This window comes from Prionailurus bengalensis, chromosome C1 (genome assembly GCF_016509475.1).
Source record: "Prionailurus bengalensis isolate Pbe53 chromosome C1, Fcat_Pben_1.1_paternal_pri, whole genome shotgun sequence".
NCBI classification, from domain to species: Eukaryota; Metazoa; Chordata; class Mammalia; order Carnivora; family Felidae; genus Prionailurus; species Prionailurus bengalensis.
Genome location: NC_057345.1, coordinates 53,249,868 through 53,276,081, shown reverse-complemented (window position 1 = coordinate 53,276,081; position 26,214 = coordinate 53,249,868). Strand labels below are relative to the sequence as shown.

The window sequence follows — 26,214 nt, the reverse complement described above, 5'->3', positions numbered from 1 at the left end:
ATACTTCAAATGAAGGTGTAACACCACACTGCTTGGGATTCAAAGCACGTTCAAAGAACGGATGGAAGGACACTGGCAGTTACATTAGCAGGCTTCTGCTCTCTTCATTCAATGTCAGAGGGAGAAATGGCATCACATACCTTTACTTCCATAGTTTAGGAACTGCTCAAAGGAAATTCAACAAGAATTTCACTGTATTACTCCTGTAACTCTTGAATTAGATCAGACAGAAGACAAATTCTTGGAAGGTAAATTAAAAAAGGATACTGATGATACTTTACCTCCTCGATATTTAATGGTGTTGTAAGGAGATTCCCTAAACCATGAATTTGGTAACTCTGTCCAAAATAGATGGCAGTTGTCCTTATAACCATACATCTCTCAAAAATCTTGTATTGAGGGATACCTGGGTGGCTCAGTCAGTTAAGCATCAGACTCTCGGTTTCGGCGCAGGTCATGATCCCCCGGGGTTTATGAGTTTGAGCACTGTCATTGCTGAGCCTGTTTAGGATTCTCTCTCTCCGCCCCTCCCCTGCTCGTTCTCGCTCTCTCTCTCAAAATGAATAAACTTAAGATTTTTTTAATCCTGTATTGAAATCCAATAAAATCTGTATTTATTTATTGAGATAGGTAATATTTTCAAATAAATGAATAAACTAAATGCAAGCTGTTTAATAACCACATGCTAAAGTAGCAATTTTCTTTTTGACTTATATCATCATGCAACAGACAAGAAGTTCGGGATGGGCAAAGAGAGACTGGTCAAAAACCTGAGATGTGCAAAACACAGGTTATAAATTATCTGCCCCCAGGTACTTAGAAACAGGGTCTGTTCATAAAAGATGGGTTAATATGTATCTATAATACTAGGTTTACAAAATGTAAACCCCACCAGCATGGATAATTCCCAACCATCATCACCTCACACAAAACTAAAATTATATTCTAATATATAAAGTATTCTAACGCATAAAGTATTGCCTTCTAAACTAATGGATTTGGATTCTTTTGCTAACCAAATCGATTAAGCAGTCCCAGGCTATAACGCTGGCATGAATCAAGTACATCCTATGTTTCACACAGATGCTCAGTGAAGAACTTTAAAGAGAGAGAGGAGAGTCCAGCATTAGGACTCTCAGCATTTGGCTAGTGAGCCAAAACGATCAAAATCACTCCCACATTCTACTGCCATTGGCATGATCACAGTGAATACAGTAGACATTTGTGTGATCTCTCTGCTACCCAAATCACTAGATTGAGCAGGAGTCATGAGATTCAGGTGGAATCAACCAAAACCAGCTCCAGGAGTAGGTCCTGATTAGCACAAACTAATGGAATCCCATTCTCTTGCATTCTATTAACCACAGGAAAGTCCCATCGGGGAAGTCCAAGGCACTCTACAACACAGCCGAGGAGGGAAGTGCTGGAAGCCGAGCTATCCCAGCCTGATGGCAAGGCCCGGGCTGTGGACGGATTGGTGACTGCAAGGCGGCCCACCGACAGTGAAGCTTCTTGGACTCCCGCTTTTAGGTAATTTGGCCTTAAAACTACCTGGGGTCTGGTCTGTTGGGGAATTGCCCTCAGCAGGGCCCTTGGGAAAAGAACCATTAGGGAAGAAAATAAGGTTCCGAAAGAAATTGTGTGGCCTTACATTTAGCCCTTGCCATCCCCTATGGAGACTCCTCTACTTACAGGAAGGATAGCCCCATGCATTTGCCAGCAAAGAGGGCCTGTAAAGGAGAGACGTATGGATTTGAAAGCCTCACTCCGGCAACTAAGGAGTGTATTTATGGACACAGGTGACTTCAACCCCTAGGCGCACCTGGCCCCCCGGAGGCATTCCAGATGATGACTGAACCTAGTCGATTCATTGGTTCCTAGGTACATGGTCTCTGAGAATGTATGAGGCATGGGTTTCTAAGGCTTTTTCAGCCCCTTTCTGGCACCTCAGACCGAGGCAAACACATTGTTCTTCTGGCCTCATGTGGTTAGGAGGTCATGTCCCTGTAACTGTTCCACTTGAGGTGTTGAGAAATGGAGGGCCTTTCACGAGAACAGCAAAGCAAATTCTCTGTAGATTATAGATAAACGCAGATGCATAATGGAATAATGTAAGAAATTAATCAATAATCAAAGTGTATGCGGGAAACGGGAAAAATCACCATGTTATTTCTTAAAGGTTGTTTACACATAGGAACATTTTCAAAATTAGGTAATGTTAGAAAAACACAGATGACGTATGCTACAAGGAATTCACTAGCATATATAATGTCACGTTTGCGACAATAAATCGGCCAGTTCAACACACTGCTGTTGTCTGTGTCCATTTTTATTTTAGTTTTACTTTTTTATTTTTCAGTTTTTTATTTTAGTTTTGTTTTATTTTCACCGATGCCGTTCTTCCTTCGGGAACCCCTGGTTGCTGGAGCTGGTCTCCGGCAGGGAGGGGTCTTCTTCTGAAGAGAAGGACGTGTGCCTGAGAACCTGGAATCCAGGTACTCATTTTCCTACACAGGTGAAACCACCCTGAGGATAAGCTAACACGAGGAGGATGACAGAGCCTGGAAAGAAAGGGGGTAGGCAAGATGCAGCCAGGGTTCTGATCAAACGGTGCCTGAAGTTCACTCTATAGAATCCACAGCAGGTTCCACACTTTCAGCGCAGAACCTGACACGGGGCTCAAACTCATGAACCATGAGATTGTGGTGGGAGCTGAAATCAAGGGTCTGATGGTCAACTGACTGAGCCACCCAGGCACCTGTTTTTTTCCCCCAGCTATTTAAGCTGACAAGCTTGCTTTATCTTTAAAGACGGTTTCAGTTAGGATGGGTCATTACTTGCAATTGAAAACATCCTAACAGAATCAGAGATGTTGAATCTATTACGTATGTACATTGCCACCTTTACAACAATCCAGACTTAAGGCAGGTATTTTTCTCCTAATGAAGGGAGAAAATGGAGGCTGTGGAGAAAAAAGTTACATACTTGGGGCCCCTGGCTGGCTCAATCAGTAGAACAGGAGACTCTTGATCTTGGGGTTTTGAATTCGAGCCCTATGTTGGGTGGAGAGAGTACTTAAAAATAAAATGTTGGGGCGCCTGGGTGGCTCAGTTGGTTAAGCCTCCAACTTCGGCTCAGGTCATGATCTCATGGTCTGGTAGTTTGAGCCCCGTGTCAGGCTGTTTGCTGGCAGCTCAGAGCCTGGAGCCTGCTTCGGATTCTGTCTCCCTCTCCTGTGCCCCTCCCCCACTTGCACTCTGTGTTGGTCTCTCTCACTTTCTCTCTCAAAAATAAAGATTAAAAATTTTTATTAAAATAAAATCTTTAAAAAATTGTTTTTTAAAACCACCCAGCTGGTAAGCTAAGGCCTCATGGCCTTTAATGATTAATCATTTGGCAGAGAGTATCTGTAAATATGAACGAGATTACTATGTTGTCTCATATTTTCTACATGATAAGTCTGATCTGCTTTTATATTCTCTTGCAGCTGTCCTACTTCCTTTTAAATCATAGTGTTGACCCAGTGGGCCTTTGTTGATACATACATCATTAACTACTACAATTTCATCATATTTAAGTGAAATCACAAAAGCAAACAGTACGATGTATTTCCAGGAAGAATAAATATGCTCACTTCTCCCACCTGCACCACATACACATAACCAGAGACCCAGCAGCCAGAGGGAGATTTCTAAAGCAAAAGTCAGCCATGTCACTGTCATGCCTAAAATCCTCCACACATTTCTGGCTTCCCATTTCAGCCAGAATAAAATGAAAACTCTCTGGTCTCCACAATGATCCTACCCTCGGTCATCTTCCAACACTATCTTCCTTCTAAGCCTTCTGTTAGCCTCTCAAGTTCGTTCTCCCCTCTATCCCTGAGCCTTCTCTTTCCCCCAGCTTCTGCCAGGCAGCCCCCAATACATCCATGCCGCAGCTCAAATACCAGCTCCTCCAAGAGGCTGCCTTTGAACCCCATATTAACCAACCTTATCTTCACAGAACTAATCAGAGTCCAAGGTCACCTTTATTTGACTATTGCGTATTTAAATATCTATCTTCCTCTTCTAGAACATAAGGCTCTCAAAAGAAAGGGACTCTGTTCTGTTCATCACTGTACCCCATAACTTAAGCAGTGCTGGAACACTACAGGAGTGCAATCAACAGTTACTAACCAATTGACTAAATCTAAGAATCTACATAGGCCACATTAATCAAAACTTTTCAGTAAGGCTTTGTTTCTAGCTGAGAACAAGAACTGCAGAATCCACAATTCTCTTTTAAAGATTTTTATCTATCCTGGATTATGGTTTATTCTTTCTAACCCTGGTCATCATTCTTTAATAAAAGCAAATACCTTGTGAGAACAATGTCACTTTAAAAAAAAGAGAGAGAGAGAGAGAAGACTGGGGCACCTGAGTGGCTCAAGTCAGTTAAATGTCTGACTTCGGCTCAGGTCATGATCTCGCAATTGGGAGTTCAAGCCCCGCATCAGGCTCTGCTGACAGCTCAGAGCCTGGAGCCTGCTTCAGATGCTGGGTCTCCCTCTCTCTCTGCCCCTCCCCTGCTCATGCTCTCTCAATAATAAAAACATTAAAAAAATTTTTTTAAAAAGAGAAGATTTACAGAATTTGGCACTCATGAGGAAAATAAGAAGTATGCCTGAATAAAACACAACCTCAAAAGTCAATAACAAACAGGTACATAGGAACTTTTGTGAGTAATAGAAATGTTCTAAAACTAGACAGCAGTAATCACTTACAAATCTACCAAATTGATAAAACCAGTAAATTGTTTTTAAAATCAACAATAAGGAAACAATCCCATTTAAAAAGTCAAATTTTTGGTATTTCAAATATATATTACACACACACGTATACACACATACATGTATACACACAGGTACACGCACATACATGTATACACGCACATATGTATACACACATATATATACACACACACACTAATGGCAAATAGGCATATTGAAAAATGCTCAGCACCATTATTCATTAGGGAAATGTTCATTAAAACCACATGATTCATTACTTCACACATTTTAACCACGGCTAACATTAAAATGACTGAGCCAATCAGGTTCTGGTGAAGATTTGGAGTAACCAGGATGTTCACGAATTTCTAAGGAGACAACGAAATGATACAGACCCTCTGGAAAACAGACTGGCAGTTTCTTACAAAGTTTAATACAGGACACAGTAATCCTCAGAATTGTGAGGATTACTCACCTCAGAATGTGAATACTTATGTTCAAACATGAACTTGTACACAAATGTCTATAGCAGGAATGTTTATGGATTTATGACCTTAAGAAATCCAAATCTTGTCAGTTGGTAAACAGATAAACTGTGGTGTGTTGGTACACACAATGGAATTCTACTCAACAATAAAAAGGAAGGAGTTATTCATGTACACAACATGGATGAATTTCAAATTATGCTGAATTTAAAAACTAAGACTCGGGGCGCCTGGGTGGCGCAGTCGGTTGGGCGTCCGACTTCAGCCAGGTCACGATCTCGCGGTCCGGGAGTTCGAGCCCTGCATCGGGCTCTGGGCTGATGGCTCGGAGCCTGGAGCCTGTTTCCAATTCTGTGTCTCCCTCTCTCTCTGCCCCTCCCCCGTTCATGCTCTGTCTCTCTCTGTCCCAGAAATGAATGAACATTGGAAAAAAAAAAAAACAAAACAAAAACAAAAACTAAGACTCAAAATGCGTATCATAGTGCATTTATAGGACATACCAGAGAAGACAAATCTACAGAGATGAAGAACACGCCAGTGGTTTGCAGGGGTTCCAGGTGGGGTGAAGAGAGGACTGACTGCAAAGGGAAAGGCATCAGAGAGTTGTAGGGGGTGATGAAAGTGTTCTGTGTTTGGACTGTGGTGATAGTTGCAGGGCTGTTTATCAAAATTCATAGAACTCTACACCAAAAAGATTATATTTTCACACCCATTAGGATGACTATTTTACAAAAAAAATAAGTCTTGGCAAGGATATAGAGAAATCAGAATTCTTGTGCATTGCTGGTAAGAATATAAAAACGTCAGCTACTATGGAAACTAATAGGACCATAAATAAACAGAGGGGGCGCCTGGGGGGGGGGTCACTCGGTTAGGCATCAGACTCTTGATTTCAGTTCTGGTCATGGTCTCACCATTCATGAGATCGAGCCCTGCATCAGTTTCCATGCTGACAGCAGGAAGCCTGCTTGGGATTCTCACTCTCTCTGCTCTTCCCCTAGTCATGCACACACATGCTCACTCTCTATCAAAATAAATAAATAAAACTTAAAATATTAAACAGAAGTATCCTATGATCCAGCCATTCCACTTCTAGGTATATACTCAAAAGAACTGAAAGCAGGGACTCATTTGTACACCCATGTTTACAGAAGCATGATTTACAGCAGCCAAAAGGTAGAAATAACCCAAGGGTCCACTGGTGGATTAATGGACAAAATGTAGCATATACATACAATGGATAACCATTCAACCTTAAAAAGGATGCAAATTGTGATTTATGCTATAACATGAGTGAACCTGGAAGACATTATAGTAAATAAAGCCACTCACAAAAGGACAAATATTGTATGATTCCACCACTTACATGAGGTATCTAGAGCAGTCAAATTCATAGAGAAAGAAATTAATAGTGGTAGTGAGGGGCCAGGGGAGAGAGGAAAGGAGTTGTTAAATGGGTTACAGAGTTTCAGCCAGGGTAGATGGAAAAAGTTCTGGAGACTGATGACAGTAATAGTCACACAACAATAAAAGTACTTAATGCCCAGAACCAAACAATTAAAAATGGTTCAAATAGGAAATTTAATGTTATGTATGCTTTACCACATTTTTAACAACAACATGAGAAAATACTTGATGTATCTGAAAGATCTGGTTGTAAAATGTCAAAGCCACACATTAAAAAACGATTATTACTAGGGTGCCTGGGTGGCTCAGTTGGTTAAGTGTCCGACTCTAGATTTCAGCTCAGGTCATGATCTCCTAGTTTGTGAGTTCAAAGCCCCACAATGGGCTCTGCACCAGCAGTGTGGAGCCTGCTTGGGATTCTTTCTCTCTCTCTCTCTCTCTCTCTCTCTCTCTCTCTGTCCCTTTCCAGCTTACTTTTTCCTCTGAGTAAATACACTTTTTATTTTTTTTAATGTTTATTTCTGGGCAAGAGAGAGAGAGAAAGAGAGCACAAGCAGGGCAGGGGTGGACAGAGAGGGGTACAGAGAATCCGAAGCAGTTTCCAGGCTCTGAGCTGTCAGCACAGAGCCTGACACAGAGCTTGAACTCCTGAACCACGAGATAACAACCTAAGCTGAAGCTGACACTTCAACTGAGCCACCCAGGTGCCCCTAAATACACTTTCTGAAAGAAATGATCATTACTATTTGCAGGGAAAAAAGAAAACGATTACATTTTCCATATGTAACTAAACGGTAATGCAATTGGGGATTAAAGTACATCTGCATCATTAATACGGTATTTCATTACTGTATTCAGAGTGGACTCTAAAGTTGTTTGTTTTGGCCAAAAATATAGGAAGCATGTGTATTTTTTTAAATTATAAAGGACAACGAATTGACATTTACATTTTTCTCCATGATGTATCTGGATGAAGCTGCCTTCTCCCTTCTCTCTCCTCTCCCTCAGTTGGAAAAAACAGATGGCCAACCACAGATTTTCCCCATTTGCAGACCTCTACATATCCAGGGTCTTTTACCCTGCAACCCCACCCTTCCAATGGGTCCTTATCAGGAAAGCCATGACCAAAGAGTCAGTGGGAAACAACTACACTTGCGTTAATGAGGAATAAGAACCCAAATTCTTCACTTGTATCACCCTTCTGCAAGCATGCTAAGTAGGCCCCTGGCTTGATTTCTTTCTTCAAGTAAGCCAAAGTCCTGCCTCTCAAGACCTAGATGTAGGCTCCTCCCTCTGTTGGGATGCAAGTCTCCTCTACCCCCCTACGTTCCCACAACTGCATCAACTTCTCCCTTGATTCTCATTCTCCCTTCTGCAGCTCCCAACTCTTCCCCTGATTGGCTCCTTTTGCAAGCCTCCGATTGGCTCTCCCTCCTTTCTACTTGCCCTCCTCAGATTCTTTCCCATGCCACCCAGCCCAGTTGTCATTCCCACTCACCCTTGTCCAGTAAGTATTTATTGAGTGATTCTAAGTACCAAGCACCGTTCCACATGAAAACAGAAGTGAACGATACAAAAAGCTACGTGTGGGAGGTTAGGTTACAATAAAGTAAACAAAGTTAGGAGACAGAGTGAGACGCAAGGCAGGGTACTGTTAAAGGTGACCAGGGAGAGCTTCCTGCTATTCCCAGGCAGAGGGAACAGGAACAGCAAGCTTAAATGCTCTGGGGCAGGTGTGTGCTTGGAGGGCTGGAGGAACCTTGTTATGTGTGTGGGGGGAGGGTGGGAGCTCAGTGGGGTGAGGGAAGACCACAAAGATACCAGGGACTAAGTCACATCTGGCTGTGAAGGCCACTATAATTGGGGTTTTAGGCTGAGTCAGACAGGAACCTTTAGAGAGTCTAAAGCAGAGGAGGAATATTCTAACTTTTTCCCCCCAAAAGATTTTCAGAAGACCTCCCTGGTAATTTTTGGAATAGCCCCTGTTTTGTTCTAATGCTATTCAAAATTTTATAGTTTGTATTTACTTACATGATCATTTCCTTAATGTCTATTTCCCCTAGTAGGTGGTATACTCCATGAGAGTAGGGCTTGTGTGTCTTTTTTAGATCACAAACTGAAATCCAAGCATAGTACCTGGCATATAATACATGCTCAATAAAAAGTTGTTAAGCAAATTAATAAACTCTAGCCTCTAGGATAAAGTAGCTCTAAGTACATAATCCACAAGTACACATATTTTTCTATGTATTCCTATATTCAACATATTCTCCACTTTCTCTCACATGAAGAAATTACACATCAGAACCAATCCATACTTAGAGTCCTAAGGTGCTTGATACTCTCTAGACACTTTCACTAATCTCAAACATTTTGAATCTTTAGTAAGTAAAGGCTCAAGACATTTCACTGTAAGCCTTAAGTAATGAAATTGACACATGAAACATAGTAGCTAAACATGAGAATGTTATGAAGTGTGTTTAAAGCTGGCTACTGAATTTCTGTAGTCCAGACATTTTTTGAGTCCTCACCATGTGCCAGAGACAGTGCTAACTCATACAAGGACTATACAGATGAATAGATCTGGGTGCTTTTTATGGGAGTTCATGCTCTAATAACTCACACCTGTACAAAGCTTTACTGTTTGCAATTCTTACCCACATTTATTATCTCAATATACATGTATGCAAAAAAAAAATGTCCAGGCTTCCTTGATGGTCACAAATTTACACGATCTCCAGGGATCTTAACCCATAACAAATATGACTGACTGGTTCACAATCAGCACAAAGTCTGGTCGCCTGTCACATGTCCCCTACCTCCTGCCCCAAGACTACAGAGGGGCAAATATCCCCATTTCACCGGGGGGGGGGGGGGCGGTCAATGAAATCAACTCTGGATCCAAGAGCCAAGATTGCCAAAAACTTCAATTCTCCAGGCTTTCTTCAAAACCACCCAGGGCAGCAACAATCCAGTGACACTCCCCTAGTGATAAAAGAGGATAAGAAGCAAAGAGCAAAAAATGGTCTGTCTCTCACAGTGGCCAGGGGTATAACTCATTCAGGGGGGACACTATCCAAGCAGAACACAGCACATACCCCCATCTCAGCACCTCCTACTTCTGGGCTGCCAAGAGAGGCCTTGGCTTTGGAGAAAGCCAATCCAATAAAAGTGGGTGAAATGAGGACAAAAGGAGTTCGGTATCCTGGCAGGAGTGTAGGGAGCAATCCAAATGGACAAAAACATCCCATACAGTTTCACTCAAGTTAGCAAATAACTGAAGACAGACAAGAAAGCCAACAAAACTTTCTCTAGCTCTTATTTCCTAGGGAAGAATGTGATGATCACAGAAAAACTTTTATGAATATTTAAATACACTCACATATTCTACCAGTAAGGCAATATATCCTCAAATCACTTACAAATATTATAACCTTTTTAGTAGAGAGGTGATGGACTTCAAAATTTCTTCTCCAAATTATCTTTTCAGGGTTAGACACAGCACAGTTATCGTCAAGGCTTTACGGCATCCCTGTGATTTTTTTTTTCCTGTATAGAATCCTCACTTTATTTTCAAGATACGTGAAAATACGGAGACTATTTTAAGTTGGTTAACTATTTCATACATGGAGTCAGGACAGACTGAAGAATCTGTACTTCACTGTATTTATGGATCATTCATTTCCAGCCATTCCTCTTTTGAATTGAAGAGAAAGAAAAGAAAAAAAGTTGGCCACATACTAGACTCAGTTTGTCTTGTTTCCTTAACATACGCCTTATCAGCTCTGCCACAGCTGAAGTGATTCCAAATTGCTTTATGACACACTTGGATTTTCTCCCACTAATAATTCCTTCTTCCTGCCCATGACTGGCAGGCTTCTTCCACACTGCAGTAATGTGGGACAGCTAATTATCTACCAATCCACCTTGCTATTCCGCACTTGGCAACTTTTATCTGCACAGGACAGCTGCACTCGCCACGTTTGAAGTAAAATGTCAGTCTCTGCTAACGCAACAAGACTTACATCACTAATGATGTCTCTACACTTTGAAGACACAACTCAAAGCCTAATTAAAAATTCAGATTCATTCTCACTGGCTTGCCGATTTTCACTGCCCTTCCACCAGGGCCTCAAAGTATTTTCTTTTTTAGTACTCCACGCAAAAATAAAACTTAAAAAATATCCAAGGGGGAATGGGGGGCGGGGGGGGGAAGTGCTATAGTCTTGGGCTTGCACAGAGTCTTTAAAATAACTGTTATGGTTGGAAGAGAATCAAGATGTTATCACACACAACAGATAACAATTTACCCACTGGCTTCTCCTCTACAATTACAATAAAACACACTATTTCCAGAGAAATATGGACCATACGTTGCTTTACAGTGGATCCACTATGGTATTTAGGGATTGGAATTTTTCTAACTGTAAATTAACTCAGAAATCATTTGACTATAAATCTGGAGAGGAAAACTCCTTTTGAACTCAGAACAAAGTGGGGGACGTGGGGCGGGGGGAACTTCATACTCCTAATGACTAGGGAGATACAAGTTCTGGAGGTCCAAAATAGAATTCTGCCTGAAAATTACAGGTGGAATTTCCTTCTGTAGCCTTTACATAAACAAAACCCAAAAAACCAAGGGTTCCTCCCTTAAAGTTTGGTTTTCTTTTTATGCTTTATTTTTCTAATAAAAGGATTGGTGGTGGTACAGTTCACAATTATAAATAACTGACCATTTAAATTTGCTTTTAAAAAAAAGCTAACAATATTATAGTAAGTCTCAGAATCTTTAGGTTTCATCTGTGGCTCACTGACTTCTAGATATTTTAATAACAGCTTAACAACAAACAAAAAAAAAAACAAAAACCCAGTCAGCTGTCAAAGCAGACTATCAACTTTACCTTCTCATCTATAAAGGAAAAAAAAAAAAAAAAAAAAAAAAAAAACTAAGCCAAACCTTCTTTTCCCCACAGAATATAAATATCTTTAAATTTCTTTTATATTTTAAGGCAAAATCTCTTGGAAAAATGGAGCCCCCACAGGACAGTATTGTGCAAAGTGTCAAAAAACAAGAGTCCTAAGACCAGCACTTGAGTTTTTTGTTTGGTTTTTATTTATTTTTGAGAGACAGAGAGAGAGAGAGAGAGAGAGCAAGAGAGAGAGAGAGCACGCGCACACAAGCAGGGGAGGGGCAGAGAGAGTAGGAGACACAGAATCCGAAGCAGGCTCCAGGCTCTGAGCTGTCAGCACAGAGCCCAATGCGGGGCTCGAACCCACAAACCATGGGATCATGACCTGAGCTGAAGTTGGACACTTAACCAACTGAGCCACCCAGGCGCCCCCAGCACTTGAGTTTTAAGTTTTTTTTTTTCAACGTTTATTTATTTTTGGAACAGAGAGAGACACAGCATGAACAGGGGAGGGGCAGAGAGAGAGGGAGACACAGAATCGGAAACAGGCTCCAGGCTCTGAGCCATCAGCCCAGAGCATGACACGGGGCTCGAACCCACGGACCGTGAGATAGTGACCTGGCTGAAGTCGGACGCTTAACCGACTGCACCACCCAGGCGCCCCAAGCACTTGAGTTTTAAGTCTACCACTTACTCCTGGGTCTGATCTCCAGAGAGCCACTTCTCCCACTGGGCCTCAGTTTCTCATCTGTAAAAGAAGGGATGCAGATGTGATGCTCTCTCTGGTCCTTCCCAGTCCTCTTGGCGCCCAGTGATCTGAGGAGTTGAAAGGTCAGGGAGAAAAGGTATGCCAAGGGCAGGCCTTCTGAGCCTGGATTTGTACAACCCCTGAGGGCAGACCACAAGACCACAGTGGAAAGCCAGACAGCCTGCCTTCCAGCCAGAAGTAGGGAGACCACAAAGCAGGCCGTCCTTGAACCGGACTCAGGGAGGCAGAACCTAGCTATGGAGCAGGCCTCGGCAGCTGGTGTCTAAATCCTAAGTCACTTCAGCGGAGTTTTCTAGATGGCAAGCTTTCTCCAGGTTCCTAGTTCTTTTCCCCTAGAGCACATCTCCAAATATAGGAGACTCAGGCACAAGCAGCAAGTTTCCAACTGCCCACCATGTTGAAACAAAGGGGAGAACTTATTTAAGAAAGTAAGCATGCATGGTATATATATACACAGTGGAGTATTACTCGGCAATCAAAAAGAATGAAACGTTGCCATTTGCAACTACGTGGATGGAACTGGAGGGTATTATGCTAAGTGAAATCAGCCAGTCAGAGAAAGACAAATATCATGACTTCACTCATATGAGGACTTTAAGAGACAAAACAGATGAACATAAGGGAAGGGAAACAAAAATAATATAAAAACAGGAAGGGGGACAAAACAGACTCATAAATATGGAGAACAAACTGAGGGTTACTGGAGGGGTTGTGGGAGGGGGGATGGGCTAAACAGGTAAAGGGCACTAAGGAATCTACTCCTGAAATCATTGTTGCACTATATGCTAACTAATTTGGATGTAAATTAAAACAAAACAAAACAAAACATAAGCATGCAGACAGAGAAACTCTACTGGCCACATGGTTTGAGCCTTAATCTAGCACTGCCCAAAGACTGCCCAGGCTGTTCAACTGCTTAAGGCAGTAGCACCTTTCTTGTTCAGCCAATGTAACTGGGTGTTATCTGCCATATAAAAAGTCTTGACTGACATGAAGGATCCAAGGATCCCACAACCCGGCCTCTACTTCTCTGACCTCTTCCTGCACCCTTCCTTCCCTCTGGCTTTCCTAACTCCAAACCTTAGTGCCAGCTTTCCATTCCTCAAAGGTGCCATCACAAAAGAGCCTTCTGAAAACTCCACTCTTTGACTAACCAACTCATTCATTCCACCTTTTCTGGGAAGCCTTCCAGAATCCCTCTCCACCCCCAAATACATTAACATCCCTGACATCCTTTCCCCAAGCATCTGGAAACCCCTTTCTCACTCACTGGATCAGAAATTAACTGATGGAGACCTCAGACATAACCCAGTACCTGACACCAAACATTCAATAACTACTTAATTATAACAGAGTTCACATCCCAAAGCAATCCAATTTAGAACTTTTCTATCAGAAAGTTTTCCTTCCTTTTATATGGAAAGTGGTTTCCCTATAACCTTTATATAAAGCACTGATTTTTACCTCCTGGAGCCCACTGAGTAATTTTAATCCAGGACTGCAAATCGGTGGCCTCTGGCCTAATCCAGCCCACAGACATGGTTGGTTTGGCCCACACAGTTTTTGTGTTTGTTTTGCTTACATCTGAATTAGTTGCCCACACTTTTAAGAATCTTGAGTTTCATCTGAAAACCAGACATCCACCCTCTCCTGAAAAGCAGTCATGTGGCAACACTGGACCCACACTACTACTGCCACTCGGGCAACAACTGGAGGACAGTACTACCCTTCAGTTGACAAGGGCCAACACAATTCTCCATTCTCTACCCCAGGTGTGATGTAGATCCCATACTCCAACGTTTCTTTCTATCCTGTCTTGACCCATAGAAACCAGTTTAGTCTCAGATGAACATAAGGGAAGGGAAGCAAAACTAATATAAAAACAGGGAGGGGGACAAAACAGAAGAGACTCATAAATATGGAGAACAAACTGAGGGTTACTGGAGGGGCTGTGGGAGGGGGGATGGGCTAAATGGGTAAGGGGCATTAAGGAATCTACTCCTGAAATCATTGTTGCACTATATGCTAACTAATTTGGATGTAAATTAAAAAAGAAGGGAGAAGAGAAAAGAGAAAAGAGAAGAGAGAAAAAAAAGAGAAAAGAGAGAAAAGAGAGAAAAGAGAGAAAAGAGAGAAAAGAGAGAAAAGAGAGAAAAGAGAGAAAAGAGAGAAAAGAGAGAAAAGAGAGAAAAGAGAGAAAAGAGAGAAAAGAGAGAAAAGAGAGAAAAGAGAGAAAAGAGAGAAAAGAGAGAAAAGAGAGAAAAGAGAGAAAAGAGAGAGAAGAGAAGACAGAAAAGAGAGAAAAGAGAAAAAAGAGAGAAAAGAGAAAAGAGAAGAGAGAAAAGAGAAGAGAGAAAAGAGAAGAGAGAAAAGAGAAGAGAGAAAAGAGAAGAGAGAAAAGAGAAGAGAGAAAAGAGAAGAGAGAAAAGAGAAGAGAGAAAAGAGAAGACAGAAAAGAGAAGACAGAAAAGAGAAGACAGAAAAGAGAAGACAGAAAAGAGAAGACAGAAAAGAGAAGACAGAAAAGAGAAGACAGAAAAGAGAAGACAGAAAAGAGAAGACAGAAAAGAGAAGACAGAAAAGAGAAGACAGAAAAGAGAAGACAGAAAAGAGAAGACAGAAAAGAGAAGACAGAAAAGAGAAGACAGAAAAGAGAGAAAAGAGAAGAGAAGAGAAGAGAAGAGACAGAAAAGAGAAAAGAGAAAAGAGAAGAGAGAGAAAAGAGAAGAGAGAGAAGACAGAAAAGAGAGAAAAGAGAAGACAGAAAAGAGAAAAGAGAAGACAGAAAAGACAGAAAAGAGAGAAAAGAGAGAAAAGAGAAGACAGAAAAGAGAGAAGAGAAGAGAGAAAAGAGAAGACAGAAAAGAGAAGAGAGAAAAGACAGAAAAGAGAAGAGAGAAAAAAGACAGAAAAGACAGAAAAGAGAAGACAGAAAAGAGAGAAAAAGAGAAGAGAGAAAAAGAGAAGAGAGAGAAGAGAAGAGAAACAAACTGGTTTAGTCTCCCTGAAAATACAGGAGCTCTCAGACAGAAAGCACTGGGTGTTCTTTGCCTCTCCTACACTCTCCCAGTCTCCAATTCTTCACCGAGACACCCAGTGAATATTTACGGACAGGCTGATCTTCAGAAGACAAATATGTATAGAGTCTACCTTTTCCTCTTCAACTTTCCCCTCTCGTCCACTTACAGCTTATCTTGCCTGTCCCTTTCTCACTCTGGCCTCCTCTGGAAGGGGGAGAGAACAGGAGTAAGGAGAAGATGTGGTCCATAATCCATCAGTCAAATACATATGCATAGACAATATACAGAGGCCACAAAGAAAGCAAGGATCCTCACAGCCTTGTGCAGAAAGCCAGACAGGAAAAACGGGGGCCAAACAGCTTGTGTAAGAAAGGGGGGGAAAGGTCCCAGAGGAGTCCCCTCACCCCAAAAGAAGCTTGCACAGGACTTCCAGAAGACTATAGAGGTTGCCAGGGAAAGATACAGGTTATTTATAAAGAGCTAGGGGGACACAGCAATGGTTTTGGTCAAAAACTCAGGCATGTCACCATAAAATAAGTTTATACCCTCCAAATAGTTGTCTTTATTTGTAGATTATAAGCTCAACATACTAGTATACCATTATGTATATTACAAAACATTTTAAAATATAGAAATTAAGGATGCAATTTAAAATATTATGGATGAAATTAGGGGATATTTGGACTTTGCTTCAAAATATTCTCCAGTTATTTTGGCACAGGCAGAGATAAAAGTGGCCTGACCAGGAGCTGCTGTTTAAGCTGGTGTAAGCCAGTGAAGGGTACATGAGTATTGTTATACTATTTTTCCCCCCTCCAAATCTTTGTAATGAAAAATTTTAAAGTCAATATTGATGGGACATCTGGGTGGCTCATTTGGTTAAGCGTTCGACTTCGGCTTGGGTCATGATCTCACGGTTCAGGAGTTCAAGCTCTGTGTGGGGCTCCTCACTGACCGTGCAGAGCCTGCTTGGGATTCTGTGTCTGCCGTTCTCTGCCCATCCCTGCTTGCTCTCTCTAAAAATAAATAAACGTTAAAAAGAAAAGTAAACATTGACTATTAACGACGGGGTTAATATTTTCTCCATAAACCCCAAAGGATGGTTTTGCACCATATCCCTAGGTCTGTGCACCTCACTTCAGTAAACCCCGGAACAAAGGACTGACCACACTGAAATCTGCAGGTTCTAAAGATTTGATTTTTATTTCATTCAGGATTCAGGAGCTGTTCACTGCCTTCTAGGTTCCGTGCCCTGGCACTAAAAAGATCGTCCCATACTTCTGCTTACTGACTACTGCTACATTGGACCTTGTGCTAGACACTTATCTTTTAAAATCTATTCCCCTTCATTAACACAGTCAAGCCCGAAAGACCCTAACATTCAGAGCAATTTTAACAATATGCTGGAAGTTAACAGTTAATAACTTAGCTGTGTCAAAATTGTTGCCTCTGTTGTCCCTTCCTATTTTGAATTTCAGTATTCTTACACCCGGTCCAAGGAGTTCCAAAGTAAATCCCACTGCACATAATACCCAACTTCCAGAGTTCTTCCAGGTTCCTGTCTGCTCATCCACTTAAGCTCAAGGAAGGAACTCCTCAAGCAGCAACCAGAAATAGCACCAAGTTACAAAGTGTGAAACCATCTCCTTCCCCTCCCCCAGACACCTCCAGACTCCAGCAGGACTGGCAGAAAAAACAGAAGCACAGGCGCCAATGCCAACTAAGACAGGTATTAGTGGAGAGGAAGTGGAGGGAGTATGAAGCACAACAGGGAGAGTCCACCAGAAGTCATTCAACATGCTTCTCTTTGGCTCACTCTTACCAAGTTCAACTCAGAGTTATCCATCAATGGGCAATTTTCTTCTGCTCCAAATACTTTATTTCAGAAGAGAGCAAGGCAGCAATTTTTCCCACTAGGACTTACATTGTATACAGGGTACAGAATAAAATCACATTTTTTGCAAATATGGGGGAGGGGGAATCACCCCTAACACATTCGGTATTGCTTCAGTACACAAATTATCCTAAAACATGCCATTCCTAGTATGCTAGATCTGATTTAGGAGAAAATACAAACCTTACCTAAACCTAACTGCAAATCAGCATGCACTTACGACAGAGCTACCAAGATGTTGGTGTGCATAACCACAAAAGCCCCAGAGTGATGGCCATGGAGAGAAGACTTGAGGCCATGTGAAGAAGTACAAGAGTCACAGCCACATCCCTACCAAGGGCTTGAAGATATACTATTTTGTCCAGTGCCACCAAAGGGGATTAGAAATGTTCAATGAACTACTGATTTGGTCAGACTTTGGGTTTGAGGCTGCTGCTGCTTCCAGGATTGACCTGTGTTCACAGTACACTGAAAAAACGGAGGAAGGAGTAACCAACTTCCAGGACAGACCTCCCCACATGGGCTTGGGCAGCCCTCCTTATCCTCCCATAATGCCCTGCTCCGGGTTCCACCACCACACCACCCACTGCATTCTACTGCTGCTTGCCAGCCCCCTGGGTTATACCTCTTTTTGTACCTGTTTCCATCAAAAGTTCAGAGCTTAAGGCCACAGACTGGATTTATTCACCTTGTATTCAGGCCACCTCTAACCAAAGCCCTTGGCCACATAGAAGCACCCCCCTGCCCAACCCTTGCTGAATGTATGCAAAATGAACAATGAACTTCCAAGGCTGTTCTGGTGCATACAAAAGAGGCCTCCCCTCTCACTTTCAGCAGCAGCCACTCATTTACAACTTTGCTCTAGATTTTCAGCCAGCACCTCATCCCAGTTGAGCCCTTCAGTTCCTCAAGTCACATCTTTCCTGGCTGCTGCTCCTGCCTGAACTGGAGCTGAAGCTCTCGCTTGGGCTTCTGGTACTTCTTCTGCCTCTACTGGAAGGACCCTCCCCAGCCCCCTTCCAGGCCCCAAACAGCAGCTGTCTGACCAACCTGCTGGTGTGTCTGCCAAGTTCACAGTGACTATGCCCAGCCCGGCAGAGCTGTGTTAGAGCTAACTTCAAGGCGGGCACACTGGCCACGTGCCAGGCCCTTGCTGTTAAAGAGCCTGTATTGTCATATAATGTTAAATGGGCCTTATAAGTGCTTGGTGAAATGGCTGCCAGACCCAGATATGCCTTCTAACAGGCAGACATGGTTATTTAAGCCATTTTACCTGTGCAATCTCCCCTCCTCTTCCAGATTATAAACTTGAGGGGTTATGCTGGAATACCTCCTTGTAAATCCCCTCAACACCTAGCAAAGGGTTCTGTGCACAGTAAGCTTTTCAATTACTATTTTTCCATTTAAGAACCACCATATCGGGGCGCCTGGGTGGCTCAGTCGGTTAAGCGTCCAACTTCAGCTCAGGTCACGATCTCGCGGTCCTTGAGTTCGAGCCCCGTGTCGGGCTCTGGGCTGATGGCTCAGAGCCTGGAGCCTGCTTCCGATTCTGTGTGTCTCTCTCTCTCTGCCCCTCCCCCGTTCATGCTGTGTCTCTCTCTGTCTCAAAAATAAATAAACGTTAAAAAATTAAAAAAAAAAAAAAAAAAAAAAAAAAGAACCACCATATCCACCAACATTTCCCCAGCCATAGCTTCACATTAACAAGTGCCTTCACATATACTATTTCCATCAAGTCCACAGAGCGAACCTCCAGGAAGAACCAGCACCCTCCAACTTGCAAATAAAGATCACTCAACCTGTAAGTGGCAGGGCTGGAACCCAGGTCTCCAAACACTCAATGTCAAAGTTCTTTCCACTCCACAAGGCTGCTTGATATTATATAAATAAACAAACAAACCAACACCAAAACAAACCAAAAAATAAATTTCTTGCACGAATTAAACAGGCAGAAACAAGTCTTCTGGCCACAGCTACCCTCTGCTCCCCACCTCTCAATGTTGTTGAAGGTTTCACTCTACCAGACCCCTGAGGAGACCATGATTAGGTTTTTGACTTTTACCCATGAAGTAGGAGGTCGGCTGCCAGGTGGGGGAGGGGATGGGATGGAGGAGGGGGGCAGTATTCAGTGGCAGCTTTCCCAGGGCACTGGCAAAATTCATTGGTGCAAATCATTTAAAGATTTTTTTTTTTAATTTTGTTACTAAAAACAAAGGACAAAAAAAGGGGGAAAAAAAGCTACGAGGAGGCAGCCTCCATGAGAAAACCTTTGCAAGAAAATCTTTAGGAGAGCTTTTCAAACCGTCTTGATTTCCAAGCACAGAAAACAAAACCTGTGCATGGGAAACGACAGTGCTGCAGGAAGGCCTGGTTTTTGTTTTTGTGAAATTAGCCCTTGCAACCTTCTGTGTGCCGCATGTGCTGCCATTTGAAATGCTGCAACAGGCAAATTGTCTTTGGAGAATTTCTGCAGCAGAAAGGATTTAGAAGTCTGAAAATGGGCTTTTTACGTATAAACTGACGTACAGAAACTTTCTCATCAATAAGGTGCTCTCCTGAAAGCAGTGCTCTGCACAGAGCTCAAAATGCCAAGGTCAAATGAAGAGTCCATCCTTAACAGAGGGGGAATCTTTTTTTTCTCTCAAAGAGACAGAACCTTTCCCCCAACCCCCTCACATCTGCATATGGAAGTCTGACCTTGCTCACCCTAACACCCACAAGGATACCTACATCTGAATGGCAGGATAACTCTACAGCTATAAAATCCAATATTCCATAAGGGAGGACTATATAATCTGCACTTTAACTAAACCCCCATCATTTCAGACCCACTGAACAAATCCCAGAGGTTTGCAGAGGAAAATATGAGGCTCGAAAGCTTTGTACTAAGGGCCAAAAATCTAGCCTGCCTTAGATTTTATTTTACAAGTATCCCCCCCCCAAAAAAAAGCTGGCAGTGTAACAAAATTAAGAGACTCTTTCCCCAATTTTCCCAGATGGAGGCAAGTGGCAGATCAATGTACAGCTCAAGGAGAGGAATTTAAATACAGTATGTGCTTCTCCTTTCAAAAAAGGAGAGAAGCCACTTCACATTTTGCCAGACAAAACCCTGTCCCCAGGAGGCCAGTTTCCACAATGAGATTGCAAAGGTGCTAGAAAGAGGCCAGTTGGGAGGAGATACAGGGCCATTTGGGCACAAACCCCCCACAGATCAGAGCTTTTTTTCCAAAGTGTCTCCTTTTCAACAGGGAAGCCTTTTAAAAACTACATTTGCTTTGGATCCCTACCTGAATGACAATGTGTTGGGATCCGATTTCACCTTTTGTCAAGGATCGGGTGAGAAACAGTAAAACTGCTGTCAGCATCTTAGAAAAAGCCAAGTCCTTAGCTTATATGGGGAAGGGGGTGGGGAAGAAACTTAAGATCTCTAGCCCAGCCCTTGGAAGGTGATAAATGCCTACTAATCTTACCAGCACAGCCCAAAACTGCAACATCTTAAATGTCTCTATGCAAAAACACAATTGTTTGTGCTCTGAACTGAAACATTCACCACGGGGGGGGGGGGGGGGGGATCCTAGTTCCTTCCTAACATTTTAGTTCCATTTCCTCTAAAAGTCACTTCACTTCTAAGAACTCTGTCAACAACCATCAGAAATAAGAAAACGCATGCGGAAAAAGTATAACGGAATCTGAACCTGAAAGATCTGCACAGAAAAGAACAACTAAATGGTGTATCTTAAAAAGCTTGTCTATTGTTAAGCAAATGAGGAAATATCCGACTCTATTGCATTTCACGGCCGGGTGTCTGCAAATAAATACAGAATTACCTTTCAAGCAAACCACCCACTCCTCAATCTCATCTAAAAAACCAAACCAAAACAACAAAACCCCAGCGTCTTTCCACTACTGTGTTAAAGGTCTGCGGGAGTGGCTGTAGGAAAACTATCATCCAGGGTGAAGACTTGGGGTTGGAAGGAGGCGTGGTAGGGCAGAAGATTTTCGGGAGGGGGGGGGTGGGGGAGACGTCGGTAACCTGAATCCCAAAGTGACTCAAAACACCTCCCCACGGTGGGAGGTGGAAGGGTGGTCACAGAATAGAAATCAGAAACCTATTCGAAGATCACATTCCTGGAAACTTCGCTCTTTCGAAAACCGCATTTATCACCATTATTGCTAGAATGCATAAGGGAATGAGGTTATTTTACGGAAGAATGTTATAGCAAAGGTTTCAGACTCTTAATGTCACCTCAACCTCTCCTAATTGACTGGGCCTTTCTGACCAAGAAGATAAAATAATGGCAGGGTAGAATCTCCAGGTGGTTGCTGTTTAGCAATTTTTACTACTGTTATCAGGAACACCTTCGGGATTCCTTATACGCCGCCGGCAATCCTTTCATAAGCCCCTTCCTCCACTGAGGAGGACCAACACGGTAAACAATCTAGAGAAATGGGAACCTTATTCACGGTTTCCCCGTTTTTCTCCCCTAAAAAGGCATACACAAAACAAAAATACAGTGGACGGTGCGCTAAAGGACAACAGCAACAGCAGAAAGCAATAAAAAAGTGCCCCACGCCGGACCAGAGTCGGGAATCTACAAGGCCAGCCCCTCCCCCAATGCACCCTGGCGGGGAAAGGGAGCGCAGAGTCCACTCCTCCCGCCCCTCTCCGCCGGGACCCAGGTGGCCCAGGAGCAGCTGGGCACGCTGTGGTGGTGCCTTCCTTTCCGGCGCCCATCCGTGCGCCTCGGTCTGGGGGACACAGGGAGGTGGTCAAGGGGGTGGGGTAGGGGAGGAAAATCGTCCGAGCCAGGCGGGGCCGTCTGCCCCGGGATGGGTACACAAAGAGCAAAGGGGAGTTTGCAGGGGTGGCGGGGTGAAAACAAGACTGCGGGGGAAACTACGTGCAAATTAGGAAAGGAGATTCGAGGGAACGGCAGATTCCTTGCTAAGATAAAGGAGCTGCGGGGGGGGGGGGGGGTAAAGGGGGGGGTAAAGAGGGTTCCGCGCAAGGGGCAGGAGCCTCTGCGGAAGAGAAAGGGAGAGTACCTGTGTGCATGGAAGAGTTGGTGTGTAGTCGGAGAGGGAGGGGATCTGTGCAGAGGGCAGAGCTGTCTCGCGGAAAAGGGGGCTCCGTATATGCCAGAGAGGTCTGCCTAGCCAGTGGGACCTGTACTGGGGAACGGGACCGGGCTCTGCGCATAGGAGAGGGGCAGGATGCCTGGCAAGTTCGGGGCGGCGCAAAAGGGGCCACTTACCTGCATGGTGACGACCCCCAGTTCCTCGGCCGCCAGCCTCCGCATCTGGCTCGCCAGCACTTGCGCTTCGTCCAGGATGGAGAAGTCGGCGTCGGCCACGGCGCCCAGCAGCCAGCACGCGCCCAGGCAGAGCAGCCAGAGGGGCGGCCGCCGCGCCCCGGCCCCGGCCGGGCCGGACGAGCCCCGGCAGCGGCGGGCCAGGGCGGCCGCCCCCGCCGTCTCCTCCTCCTCCGGCTCCCGGGCCATGCTGCCTCCCCCCACTCCCCGCCGACGGGCTCAAGGCGCCGAGAAGCGGGGAGGGAGCAACGGGAGGTGCGCCCAGGGCCCGCTCGGCGCACCCCGCAAAACTTTCTTGCCCTTCTTCAGGCGCCTCTGCGCGCCGCGGCGGCGGCGGCGACTCCCAAACTTAGGGGGCGCCCGGCTACAGCGCGGGAGCGCGGGCGGCCACCATCGCCGGGCTCCGGCGGCGGGCGGGAGAGGAAGCGGCCGCCCGTTCGCTCCCAGGGACCCCGGCGCCGGCGCGGCCCCCGCGGCGCGGCGGGCGTCTCGGAGGGTGGCGGCGCTCGCACCGGGTGCGCGGGCCGCGGGGCTGACAGTCGGAGCCGCGGAGCTTTCGCTTCTCCCAAGTCGCGGCGAGGCGGAGGCGGCGAGGGCGGGCGGGCGGCGGCACCGGCAGAGGAGGAGCGGCGCTCGGCTGCGAGGCTGCAGCAGCCACCCGAGCGAGGAGGGAGAGAGGAAGGTTTAAAAAAAAAAAAAAAAAAAACAACGGAGGGGGGACTGAGTGAGAGAAAGAAAGAAAGCGGCGGGGGGAAAGGGAGGTGTCTGGTGCCACCACGCTGCACTCCGGCTCCGTGCACTTCCCGGCGCGGCCGCCGCCGCGGCTGCGGTGATTTATGGAAGGAGGGAGAGAGGCGGGGAAATTCCCCCAGTCGCCCCTCCTCTTTTCCCCTCGCTCCCGCCTCGGAGTCGGCCCCCCCCAGGCGCTGGGGGCTGGAGAGCAGGCTCTCTTTTCGGGTTCTAGCCCTGCCGGGATTGGGGTCACTAGGCCCTTCTTGTGGCCGGCGACAGCGACCCACCCCAGCTCTCCCCGCCTCCGCCAACGCGACGGACCCCGGGATCCCACCCTTTCTAGGTTCCACCCATCCAATGTCCCTTTAAGTTCTGGGAGGCAGGCTTTCTGCCTGGCAGAGTTTGGGGGAGGAGGGGACCGCCGTTTGTGCGTCCACTGCTTCTCTTCGGTGTTATTAATAACAATAGCACTCGTAGGATCAACAGGTTTCTTTCATTAACCAGCTACTGTGTGCCCAGCACTGTGCTCTGGGACTCGTGGACATTATTATCCTTTAATCCCACCACATCCCTATGAGGTACGTATCTTTATCCTAAAATTTTAGGTAACAGACTGAGGCCTAGGTAGAATAAATTGTCGAAGGTCACCCAGGGGACAAGAGGCAGATCCGGAATTTAAGGCCCTTGCTCTTAAATGTGACATAGTTCTGTCTCTGTTTGGAAATGAACCATCTGATCCCATCAAAAGCAAAACAAAACCCACAAAACTACTGAACGGGAGTTCTCTCCACACATCTGCCAAGCATGGGGAGGCAAGGTTAACCTTCCTCTTTATTCCTGGCTTAGGGTCTCTGAGAAATCACCTGCTGGAAGCACCTGGAACAAGTGGATGGCTGGGGTGGGGGAGGGGTATGGTAAGGCCGCCCTTCGTCCTGCCAAGTGTTGTGAGGTTGCTACTCTAGGTTCCTAGAGAACAGAGCCATGCCCCAGAAGGTGAAGGGCCTTGCCTAGGGGTACCTAGCAGGGGTGGTAGTAGGACTGTGACCTGTACTTAGTGCTCTCTGGACTTTATAGTAAAACCTTCTGTTGTACTTCTTTGACTACACTGTGTTAAACACCCACTCTTATAAGCTTTCCTTGGCCCAATTCCTCCTTGTGATTATTTCTCTGTTCGGAATTTCCCGATCAGTATTGTCTCCTATACTATATGTTTTCATTTTGTGACATTCTGCACTCTATGTCCCCTTGAGACAGGCACATCAGACTCTTGCTGCTTCATCATACCTGTGATGTTTGTTGTATGTAACTCGCACAGGCTACAATGAAGGGAAGTTTGTTGAGGGCAGAGGCCAGTCCACCTCCCCATCATCCACATGTAGCTCAGTACCAAGCCCAAAGTAGGTGCTGTAAAAATGAGGCTTTAATTAACGATGGGATAAAAAAAAAAAATCTACCTGTTGTCTTCCATCCCCAGAGTTGGACTGACATTTGGCAGAGAGATGATCCTACAACTTCTTTTTAATTATATATTATTTCACATGACAGTGAAACAAAACATTTTAGCCCACTTGGTAAACAGAAGAGAAAAAAACAAAAATAATGGCAGCTAGCATTATTAATGTTTTGTACTGGATTCTTCAAGATTACTGTCATCAAAGTTGTCACACATCTTTAAGCCATCCTTCTGAAACTCCTTCAAAATTGCTTTTCTTTCCTTGCCCATCCCTTGTATATTGGTATTTCCTGGGTCCTGTTTCTTGAAATTCTAATCGTATGTCCCCCCCTTTTTACTCTAAGGTTCTTCTTGAGGAGTCTCATGTATGCTCATGCCTTCAATTATCTCCAAGACATCAGAATTTTGCAAACTTCTAAACAAAGCTTAATCTCTTTTTTGAGCTGGATTTCCATTTTCCCAACTGTTCACTAACTTTTCTAACAACTATACCTAACTAAAACTCATTACTGATTTCTGTCATTCTCCATCTAAATCTGCATCTGATTGCATACTTGGGTGGATGTCACCTGCTCTGTGAGTTAGGCCTCTTACTCCCTGCCTCTGCTGTAGCTCCCTGCACATGTCTGCTGCCCGCCCCCCCAATCCCTCTTTCCACCTGTATTACTGCATTATGACTACAGTCTCCTCCCCAGTCTCCGTGCAGTCCTTCTTACATCCCATCATTCTGTTCTCCAGGCTGAAACCAAAGTCATCTTTCTAAAAGTCAAATCTGAACTTGTCACTATAACCTAATCATTTCTGTTGCCCCATCACAGAGAAAGTTAACGCAATAAGCACAGCTCTTTGTGCTCTGGTATGTGTTTCTATGCTTATTGAAGCCACTCTGTTCCCTTCCCCCAACATATGCCTCACCTCTTCTAGAAAACACCTTTGCTAGCAGTCTTGAAAGCCTTCCCCTTCTTTCCACCTGGCAAGCCCTTATTCAACTGAGATGTCACCTCTGTGAAGCCTTCTCTCACCCCCTAACAGAATTTATTGCTCCTTCTGTCCTGCTCCAAAGCTCTCTCCTGAAATGTCCTCCCACATTTAACAAGCAGCATTATCCATTTGAAAGTCTTGTTTTCTCCATCCTAATGTTTCTCATTAGGTCCATGGCCACCTGTAGCCTTGGGGCACTCTTAAACTGTGAATCCTGTGCTCCACCCCAGGTCTACCGATACTGAAGCAGAATTAGTGGAGGGGGCTGTGTCCCGCAGTAAGCATTTTACAGACCCCCCCCCACCACCACCACCAAATGAGTCTTAGGAACTGTTTGCTGTTAGACTGCAAACAGAGCTCCCCAGGATGGTAAGTTATTCATCCTGGAGCTCTAGCATTTAGCCCAGTGTCTACACCCAAGGGATTTTTTTTAAGTTTATTTATTTATTTATTTATTTTGAGACAGCAGGGGAGATGCAGAGA

The 26,214-nt window shown here is 44.5% G+C and overlaps 1 protein-coding gene across 2 annotated transcripts in view; it reads right to left on the bottom strand.

The window, feature by feature from the left end:
• The window catches only part of CACHD1 (cache domain containing 1), a 214,365-nt gene extending 191,495 nt beyond the window's left edge, over positions 1–22,870 (bottom strand). The window contains exon 1 of one of the 2 annotated variants that reach the window (XM_043575177.1): positions 22,509–22,870. In XM_043575177.1, coding sequence (XP_043431112.1) covers positions 22,509–22,754 — 246 coding nt within the window. In that variant the 5' untranslated portion in view covers positions 22,755–22,870. The remainder of the gene's footprint in view (positions 1–22,508) is intronic. The other variant, XM_043575178.1, reaches the window with a different exon arrangement.
• Positions 22,871–26,214: the final 3,344 nt, after the last annotated feature.